Here is a 10,957-nt window from a genome sequence, read left to right on the forward strand (position 1 = left end):
CAGAGGCTGGGCTATGATGCTTGCCAGCTCCTTGAGTACCCTGGGGTGTAGACCGTCAAGGCTAGCTGACTTGAAGGTATCCAGGTTCTCAAGGTGTCCCTTCATGAGGTCAGCATTACCGAAGGGCAGGAGATCTCCCTCACCTGGACTGCCTTGTCCCATGGTGGGCATGGGTGTCCCATGGGACTGATGAAAGACCAACACAAAGTACCCATTTCATAGGTTGGCTTTTTCCTGGGCCTCAGCTGTCAGTTGCCCCATCTGGTTCAGCAGGGGTCCAACGTTGCCCTTGCTTTTTCTCCAGCTCCCCACATATCTGAAAAAGGAATTTTTATTGTCCTTGATGCTCAAAGCTAGCCTTGGAGTTCAGGCACAGCCTTGGCTTTCTTGGTTTGCTCCCTGCAGGACCGGACCAGTGCAGAATATTCCTTCTTGGATTGTGAATCCCATCCTCCATCCTTTGTAGGCCTTTCTTTTTAGCCTCAGGTCTGCTAGGTCCCTGGAGAGCCAGGAGGGCTGCTGTGCCCTCTTACTGCCTTTCCTTCGAGCTGGTACAGTGGGGTCCCCCAAGGCTTTGTCTTTGGACCCATATTGTTCAACATCTTCATTAATGAAGCAGACTGGCCAGATTTGCCGATAACCAAACTTTGCGGCAAAGCATCCACACAGGTAGGTGATCTAGGCTGGCCTGGACAGGCTCAGCAAATGCATTGAGGATCACTCCCTTGATGAGCAACCACTCTTCTTGAACTCCCCTCTCCCTGGGGTCGTGGTCCCTTAGGGCCTCACTGACAAGCCTCCTGAGCTTGTCAAAGTTGGCTTTCCTGAAGTCAAGGACTTCCGTGTTGCTGACTTGCCAGCTTTACGGTGGATGGTGAAGGTGATCAGCTTGTGGTCGCTGTCACCCAGCTTCCCATTGATTTAGTGTCCAAAAAAACACAGTAGGGCTCTGATAGTTAGTTAATAAATTTACTTTAGACCAAACTTGAGCAAGTTTGCAGACGACATGAAACTTGGAAGAACTGTAAACATGTTGGAGGATATAAGCATACTTCAGAAGGATCTCAACAGGTTGGAAATTTGGGCTAGTGCTCAGAGGATGAAGTTCAATATGGACAAATATAAGTTGATACACTCTGGTAGGAATAATCAAAAATACAAATACGAAATGAGTGACACCTGGCTGCATGATAGGTCCTGGAAGTCTTGGCAGATCAAACAATATTAATCTGCAGTGTAATAAAGCTGCGCAAAAGGCCAGTGCAGTGTTGGGTTGCATAAATAGAAACATTAGATGCAAGACCCGGGAGGTGGTAATGCCTCTCTACTTGTCACTGGTTAGGTCTCATCTGGAGTACTGTGTGCAATTCTGGCCTCCACATTTTAAAAAGGATATAGAGAACTATAGAGTGTCCAGAAGTGGGCAGCAAAGATGATCAAAGGTTTGGAAGGCAAGTCATGAGGAGTAGCTGAAGGAACTAGGCACTTAAAAGGGGACATGATATCAGTCTTTAAATACCTTAAGGGCTGCCATAAAGAGGGTAAGCACCTTTTCCCTCTTGCTGCAGAGAGGAGGACATGGACCGGTGGCCTGAAGTTTCAGCAAAGTAGGTTTTGACTGAATAACAGGAAAAACTTCTTTGCTGTGAGAATAGTGAGGCAATGGAAGTGGAGGTGTTCAAGAGGAGGTTGGATAGCCACTGGTCAGAGATGATCTAAGTGTAGTTATAACATGAGTATTTCTCATGCTTCTGGGCTTTGCTGATTGCTCCCCTTCCCCCCCAGCTTTTTTTTTCTTCAGCCAAGGCTGGGGACTTTGACTGTGGTGTGCCAATGCTCTTGCTGAGACTAAAACCCAGCAGGTATGGAAGTGACAGGGTGGAGGCAGAACTGCAGCTGGGTGGAGCATGGGGCTGGGGTTGGCAGCAGTGTGGAGCCCAGGCCCAGGGGGTCAGCAGCAGCGCAGAGCTCTAGTGGGCAGTGTGTGGGTGAAAGGATAGGGGTGTGTGGGGACTCCCTCCCATCCCACACTCCCTCCATGGTGCACAGCCCTGGCAAGTAGTGGCAGCAGTAGGCAGGGGTGCTCAGGACACTCATGCCCGGCGCAACTGCTGGTGCCTGGCGGCATAAGGTTCCAGCCAGCACTGCACATCGCGGTGAGGAGTGCAGCCCCTGCTGGGCCGGCTCTATCATTAGGGCTCCTTGCCAGTGTTCCCTCTGAGGTGTAGTGGTTCGTGAACGTACCGCTTGTTGTGAGGTTGCTGGCTAGAAGTTCTTGCCCCTCTGCTCAGGGTCAGACTGACTGTCATATTTGGGGTCAGGAAGGAATCTACCCTATGGACAGACTGGTATAAACTGTGGGGGGTTTCCTTCCTCTCCAGCCAGGGGCATGGCCCTCTACCTGGGACCTCTTGAGCAAATATTGACAACATTTTATAGAAGCAGGACACTAGCTGCTGTGGTTCCGTGGTTTACTTGAGACAGGTTAGGGTGGTAGGTCTATGTTATGTTAGGGTTGAGGGTAAAATTTAGATTATGGCTGTATGGGATGGTTTGGATAGGGGTATTTCTGCCTCAGGCAGGGGAGTGGATGCCCTCTGAGATGCCTTTTAGCCCTACTTCTTTAGGACTCCATGGCACTCAACTGTTCTAAACTAAAGGCACTACTTCCAAGCTTTTCAGAATTTGGCGATATCCCATTTCAAAAACTAATTTATGTACTACAGTGCTTACCTCCTTGTACAGGGGCTGGATGGTGACAAGTGAGAACTTGCTTTCTCACACCTTGCAGCACCCTGGTTAAGAATCACTGCTCTAGACCAGTGATTCTAAACCTTTTTGCACTATGGGCCGCATGGGCAAGGGCCAGTCCATCTACAGGCCAGATTGAGCCTTGCAGGGTAAGGGAGTGTGACAGGACCCTGAGGGACTTCGGAATTTGGCAGTGGGGTAGGGGTGGCACTGTTAATTGCCACTGTTCCCCCACCACAAAATTTTTCAACCCGTGAGAAGCCCCATGGGCCTGATGTCATGGCCTCATGAGCTGAATTCGTCTGCAGGCTGGGGGTTGAGCACCCATGCTCCAGACCAAATTACTGTTTCAGTTTAGTTCTTTACCACTTCTAAGTCATGAAGTCTTGATAAAAGCTAGTAATGACTTACACTGGGTCAGAATGTCTGCTGATGTAAATTCAGGACATGAAAGGGATGCTCCAAACTGTGATTCAGCCCACCAATTACTACCCCATGGTCCTAGTCCATGGGGTACTAATGATGTGGCCAGGAGAAGCCCTGATCGCCTGATGGAGGACTACCACACTCTGGGGTGAGTGCTAAAAGAGACAGGTGCACAGGTGGTTTTCTCTTCTACCCTACCAATGAGTGGACGTGGAAGACAACATGAAACGTGCATCGCGGAGAACTATGAAACGATGAAGTTTGTTGAAATCAATGGGACATGCAGGATTTAGTCCACCATGGTATTCAGCCTCTTGACTTCTTTAAGACCACAAAAATCAAAAAATTGAAAATGGAAGTTCAGGCGCAAAAATGGACAAGAAACTACAGCAGCTGTATAAGTACACCAACAATTTTACCTGAATAGATAATTAAGTGCTTACATTTTCCTACACAAAACTGTCCAGGCTGTGGGCATGCCTGCAGAGCTTGCACATACAAAATAAATCCATGCAATTCAGCATGTATTCCTACATGCCAGAAGGAATATCAAGAGTTACTGCTAGGAAAACAATACCAGCAGCTTATCTTGATAAATAAAAATGGAGGCTAACATGATGGAAGTCAGCCTACCACAACTAAAATGCTCTCCCAGGGCACAGGCAAACTTGACTGCACAAAAACAACTGAAGAACACATGCTTTTTTTGCCTGACTACACATGGATTTAGATCACAGAAGATTGCCAGTAGCTAAAACCTACCACACATGACTTTTTTTTTCTGTTGCTGGCTCCTACAGCTTCTTCAACCCCCCACTTGAATAGCAGGAGAAATAAAAAAAATATTTAAACTACTGGTTAAGATAGATCAAAACAAGCAGTAGCAGTGTGCACCCTTTGAAATAGAGGAGTGACGGTATATTAGATAGGCTAAAACAGTAACTATTTTAAAGGAAATTTATGCCATTACTACATTACTTAAGACAAGATCTACATCTCTGAAAACTGAGAAAATCTAAAAGTAATCTGAAGCCTCCAAATCGATTTGGAAAAGATTCGATGCTGATTTGGAAATTCAGCATTGACTAAACAGGTAGCAGTCCTCATCACACTGGACAACACTACTACCTCCAGCTGGTAAATCTGTTGTGGTGGGCAGAGCGGGGAGCAGATCAATGCCTCCACAGAAGGGGAGGGACTGGGGCTGGTACAAGCTGCCCAGCTGGGGTATGGAAGCATGGAACTTGGGGAGGGGGGTTCCTGCCACTGTGCACTGCCAGTCTGGGATGGTGCAGGGAGGGCTGGGCTGGGCTGGGCTGCGCTCCAGGAGGCTAGCCCTGGCCACCCACCATTGGGCGGTGCTTCATGGGGCAAGTGGAGCCAGGGCTGCGCTCCGGGACGCCAGCTCCAGCCACAGCCTGGAGCACAGCCCTGGCTCCACCTGCCCTGTAGAGTGCAGTGGAGCAGGGGCTACGGGGGGAGTTGCAACCCCCCTAAAATTCCCTACAGTCCCTGCCGCTAGCCCCGCTCCGATCTGGGTGTCTGCTACCATGCCCTGCTGCTGCTCACCCAGCCAGAGCGAAGAGGTGGCTTGTCCGGGAGGCGCAGGGAGGCTGGCTCAGTGGTGGGAGGGCATAGCCCACACTCTCAGCACCTTCCACTGCCTGTCCAGAGTACAGCTTGGCTCAGCCCACGCCACACAGATCCGGGGGGGATACACCCGCTCCCATGCCCTCCTGGACCGCAGGCAGTACGCAGTGGCGGGAGCCCCCCTCCCCAGCTGGGCAACTTGTCACAGCCCCAGCCCCAATCCCTCCCTTGCTGTGGGGACATTGATTTGCGCTCCCTCCTGCCCTGCAGTTTTAATTGTTGACACTGGGTATCTTTGAAAGAAAGAAGCTAATAGGCAGAGTAATTAAAAATTTCACAAGTAGATAAAGCATGAGTACTTGGGCTTGCATAGATTTATACATCAAAACAATGAATTCTATATTTTATGCAGTATAATACAACCATAACACACTGCAACAGCTCTAAAAGAATAACTATGAAACATTCAATAAGCACCTGATATCAGACAATCTGGTGCTTTATACAGTATATTCCTATAATAAAAATTCCATCAGGTCAGCATTGAGCTAATTTATACCCTGTCATGCCTAGGCTGAAACACACAGACTCTTTGATAATGCATATTTCTTCACTCTTTCCAACAACTAGGAATATTTGGATCAAAAACATCTGCAATTCTGTACTGAAGAACAACAAAATTCATTAAATTCTACCAACATAAATCAACTTAAAGAATAACTAATAAGTGAATACACCCGTATTTAACTGCTCATGCTAATACAGCGTTTTACTTTTGTCTCTGAATTTGTAAATACTATTATCTATTTTAATTTTGGAAACATCCATGTTAAGACTGCCATTACTTCACTGACCTTATTCAAAAAGTATAGTATTGCTTTTTGCTGGTTCTCTTCATCTGCATTTAGTTCGTGTCTCCCAATAGAAGCAATTAGTTGTGTCTCTTGTTCTAGAAGTGAACAGAGGGCTGCTTTTCTTTCAGCTCCACTGAGAGTGCTGTTAATATGCGCAATCTCCTCTTGTCTCCACACTATATACACACATACACAAAAAGTCTTAATTTTAGAATGTCTGAAGGTTAACTAGCTGGGCATTTTGCTTTCATAATTTGCCCATACATACTTATTTTTCAATGACTGACTGAAGCCAAACATTCAGTTCCTTAACTTAAAAACACACAAGTCATTTGTTTTGAAAATCTTCATTCACATAAATAGCACAGACAAAAATCAAACAGTAGAGGTTACAGAGTTATCATGAATTCATTCACATTCTTACTACTGCCAATTTAAACACCAGAATCCAAGACAGTTTTGCATGAAAAAGAAAACCCTACCCAGGGGTCAGCAATGTTTTTGGGCAGAGTGCCAAAAACATCTGCAAACTTGACTTGTAGGATGTTGGCATGCCAGAGGTAGATTGTGGAGGAGCTGTGAGGGGCCCAATCCTTGTTGTGGCAGCACAGGTCTGGCCCCTCCCGAGGCACACACGCCAAGCAATGCCTTCACATGCCACTCTCTGACATGTGGGCCGAGGGGCTGCATACCCCTGCCCTAGTCCTTATAGTTACAAAGATGATCTTCAAAAGATGAACTGAGCATACAGGGTAAACTTACTTTTAAATTTTAAGCTCTTTGGACACTTAGACAAAGACTTAAAGATCTGAATTATCCCAAATCATCTCAGTGGAGGTGTTAACAGCGAGGTGTCTATTTACGATGGTTTAAATTTCAATTTTGTGAAGGATTTCAATGCTTATCAATCCATATAAAAAAAAAACCAAACCAGTATCCTATTAAAACACACCCAAGGAACTGGGAGCGACATAACAGCTTAAGCTCTTGCTACTGGTTTCAAGATATGTCCATTTCATCCCATTTACAGATCACATTGCAAGGGATAGCTCATTTTGGCATCTCAGGGGGAGAGAGGTCCATTAGTGGAGATATTTAGGTAGACTAAGCAGTCCTTTCCTTTCCTCTTCACCCCTCCAAGGCTTGAGCACTACACACAAGAACCATACACCCAAGTCACAGATGAAAGTTACCGCATTATGTTCAATAGTTGACAGTAATGAGAATCTAGCCTCTTGATTCCTAAGGGCCAAATGAAGAAATAGGAAGCTCAAGAAATTGCTAGAGTAGCTGTAGCACTTAGATAACGAAGGTGTGTGGTTTACAACAGATATTACTGAATATATCTACAGACACATGCTTCTATATACCTGACTGTGCTGTAGAAAACAAATGTGACATATTATGAGTGCTGATATATGTAAGACAGATCTCCTTATGAGCATTTGTCTACTCTTAAGAAAATGAAGAGGTTTTAAAACTGAACAATGCTTTTTTGTTTACTGTATAACTTATCTTCTTTGTGAGAGTTTTTTTTGCAAAGTCAAAGCCTTATGCATAAACGTTTTCTTAAACTGTCATTATTTAAAAACAGTTAAAAAATAATGTATCCATTGCAAGTTATGCTCTACATGTATTTGCAAGAAAAAGAAACCTAACATGCTTTTCCATATTAGGGAAGAATTGCTGAAGAAAAAGGTTTGTGCATGATTAAGTTATCTCCAGAATCTCATAGTTCTTCCATTTCAAACCCATTTTCTTAATGCTCTTTTTGCTAGAGAGTTAATATTAATGTTTCCCAACAAGTTCAGAGCATCACAAGATACTTTCAGAACAGCCATTTTAGCCACTAGCACCACACAACACAAAACTGCACAGTGGTTCACATATCACAAGGGGGCAGCCTTTTCAAAGACAATGCTGGCAACTCCACTAAGCAACTTTACACACAGTTATTGGAATTGTCAAGATTTACCTCTGCGCCAAAAAGACCTAAGCAACAATGTTAAAAAATAAACCAGGCAGCATACATACTTTACAGATATGCCGAAATCTTTATTTGGCCCATTCCTTGTTTCTTTCCAGTTTTAATTAATCGTTATCATGCACTTCACAATAATTAATAACATTTTGTTACTAATAAGTATACACACATGAGCATAATAGATCTTGTTTACAATTCACACACCACCCCTGCCAAAATTTTGTTACAAGCTGTTGCTAGTTCTGGCTGACCCTGTAACAAAATCCCCCTGTTGTGATCACCAGTAATGCCCTTCACAGATCTCTAGAGGAGAATAATCTCATTCTATTACTGTCACAGTGATTTAGCTTGTGTAGACTGTTGACACTGTAAGAATGTGAAAGTAGTGCTAGCTGCAGGTAGGAAAAATATGAGCGATTCCTAGAATCACTAAGCCCTGTTCCAATGAGGAGCATGACTGCTGCCAGTTGCAGCCTAGAGAAGGAATCAGTCAACAACAATGAACAAAAACAGAAGCAAATAGTCAAATTAAAGACTAATGCTTTCAACCAGAATTAATAGACATTAAGTAATGGAATTTTGTTTTTATATAATTTATACTGGCACATGCTTCACATGTTGCCTTGATATGAATTTGGGAACTTGCACAATTCAGGGTTGTTGTTGTTGTTGTATGAACACAATGGTATTTAACTGAAGAAAGAGAGACACTTGTAAACCAGAAGTTTCAAATCTAAAAATATCTAGGCTCATTCAAGAATTCAGTGTTAAGATTTATTTCTATTGCAAATAAGCTTCTTACAATTTAAATTAAAAACTGATTGGATTACACAGCCAGCTAAAATACTGTTGGGTGTGAAACAGCCTTTTAAAAAAAGATCTTAGCCACTGTTAGTGTTGCAGTTTCATAATCATCAGCCATACAACATTCCCTTATACAGCTGATTATGAAAAAGCAAGTTCACTTGGTTTTGAATACTCAAATCTAGCACACCTTACAGGAGCTCTCTCTCAGAAAGTGCTAAAGGTATATAAAAAAATGGAGACCTAGAACATCACGTGTCACTTTTAAAAATTCTGGTCACTTAACAAGAATGCTTGTCACTTAACTAGTGATTTACCCTCTCAAAAATTAAAAGTGATCTGCCAAAGGCACCCTAACAAGTGTGGCATAAAAAAAGAAAAGAAAAGAAAAGAAAAGAAAGAAAGAAAAATAGCAGCTCAAGAGTTGTTGTATTACAGCCACTAGGGTCTGCTCCCTCTGCCATATAGCAAGCCAATGACATAGCAGTATCTTTTGCTATAGTTAACTCACAAAACTCAACATGAGACATTTCAAAAGCACATTCTGTACTCTATATGCCAATACTGGCATGAGGCTGGTTTTTACATGTCTATTGGTTTTCTTCAAAAACATTTTCACTGATATTTTCCACATAGCACTTGTGTGTTTTGCTCATTCCTCTATTAGCCATTATGACAATGGCTAATATTACCACCTCTGTATTACTACCACCTACAAGAGAGAAGAATCAACATCAATCTGAAGAAAAACACTGGAAAAGGACACAATGCTGTACAGCATATTCTACCCACTTAATATTTTCCATAAAAATCTACCTCAAACTATAAGCAGGAAATGTTAGAGAAGTCTTTTTTTATATCAGAAATGACTCACTCCATTAGGGGCAGCATACAGGATACTAAGCAGCATGTTTTAATTTTGGCAACTGTTTCCTAAACAATGACACAAAAAGGAGGAGGACAAAGTGAAAAAAACTTAAAGACAAGAAAGCATTGGAAAGGCTTAAGCAAAATATGCCAATTGCTTTTTTACTTTTTGGCTGAAGTTTCACAACCTTCTGGTACAGTTTAAATGTTTAACATTCTAAACTACAGGCATTAAAAGATAGGTTTGGTCTAGATTTATTGTCAACTGGGTAAGTCCATCAATTATTTTAATCTTACTAAATTACAAAAACATTTCCTGTTCTTCCAACTGGACTTGGCATTAGAGATCGATGAAGCCAACAGTAAATATGCCAAACTGAACAATTATCAGCAGCATTCAGTAAGCTGATTATTTCCTAACAGGAATGAAGAAATATTTGGCTGCTAGATAGTTCTTTACAAACAAAGTATTTCAACTGCTAGCTGACAAAATAGTGGAAGTATTCCCACTGATGCCAGGGCTCAGTAAGATATTGTTTTCAACAAGACCTAATTTTGGGGCCTAAGCTGATTTGAGAATATCCCTTTAAGAAAAACTTACATTCTAAAGCATTATAAAGCAGTTCAAAGTCTTCCTTTGTTTTAGGATTCAATCTTCGCTCATGCTCCCTTCTCAATTTTTCTTCCTTCTCTTTTTTTCTTCTTACTTCTTCTTGTGCCTCCCATTCCAACCGTAACCTTTTCTCTTGCCTTAATTTCTGTACTGCATTTATGGCATGCCATCGTCGCAAGTAAGTCTGTATTATTACCACCTACAAGAGAGAAGAATCAACATCAATCTGAAGTAAAACACTAGAAAAGGACACAATGCTGTACAGCATACTCTACCCACTTAATATTTTCCACAAATTTCTCTTGTACTCAAACTGTGATGGTATTTTAAATATTCATAGAAGTGAGCAAGCGTTATTCCACATCTAGAATATAACAAAGCTCTTTTCTTCAGCAATAGCAGGAATAGCCACAGGGTGCATCACTGACCACTAAGGTTCAAATTATTGAATACCTCCCCAATCTGTGATTATTCAATATGACTACACCATTAAATTCCTCCAAATCCCTTCTGAAAAAGTTCTTGTTACAGTGTACACTGATAATGGTTATGGCTGCTGATGTGCTGGGATAGTTATCAAACATGTTAGCCAATATTAATTCATTGTTTCCTCACACTTCCATCATACTTCAATACATCTTGAAGTTCCTGCAAGACTGCTCAACAGGTATAGGTGTCTCAAACAACAAGATGCTTGTATCTTAAGAGTTGTCATTTTGGGGGGGGATTTTTTTTTTAATAAATATGATGATTTCCCCCCATTTTTGATAACTATTTCTAGGATGAGTGAATATCTGTACATGATGGAGCGAGTGCTGATACACATGCTCTCTCATACACCACACATATATGCAAAAGTAATAATATTTGTTAACAAGATCATAAGCTTAAAATATACCAAACCTCTGACAGGTACAAAATTCTAGAACAGTTTATAGACAGTCCGATTTCCACAGGACCTCAAGTACATTAATCCAAAGTAATGTAAATTATCCCATATGCCAACCTGAAATTTATAAATATAAGAAAATTATGGAAACAATATATATCTATATCTATAGACATTGC

General features: G+C 42.2%; 1 protein-coding gene across 1 annotated transcript in view; it reads right to left on the reverse strand.

Moving 5' to 3' along the window:
* Positions 1-10,957, reverse strand: part of IQUB (IQ motif and ubiquitin domain containing) — a 54,305-nt gene that overhangs the window by 35,252 nt on the left and 8,096 nt on the right. The window contains exons 7-8 of the mRNA XM_019543449.1: positions 9,878-10,088; positions 5,622-5,797 (exon numbers count right to left, since the gene is read on the reverse strand). Of these exons, the coding sequence (XP_019398994.1) occupies positions 5,622-5,797; positions 9,878-10,088 (387 nt within the window). The remainder of the gene's footprint in view (positions 1-5,621; positions 5,798-9,877; positions 10,089-10,957) is intronic.

This window comes from Crocodylus porosus, unplaced genomic scaffold, assembly GCF_001723895.1.
Source record: "Crocodylus porosus isolate Cpor-Errol unplaced genomic scaffold, CroPor_comp1, whole genome shotgun sequence".
NCBI lineage: Eukaryota > Metazoa > Chordata > Crocodylia > Crocodylidae > Crocodylus > Crocodylus porosus.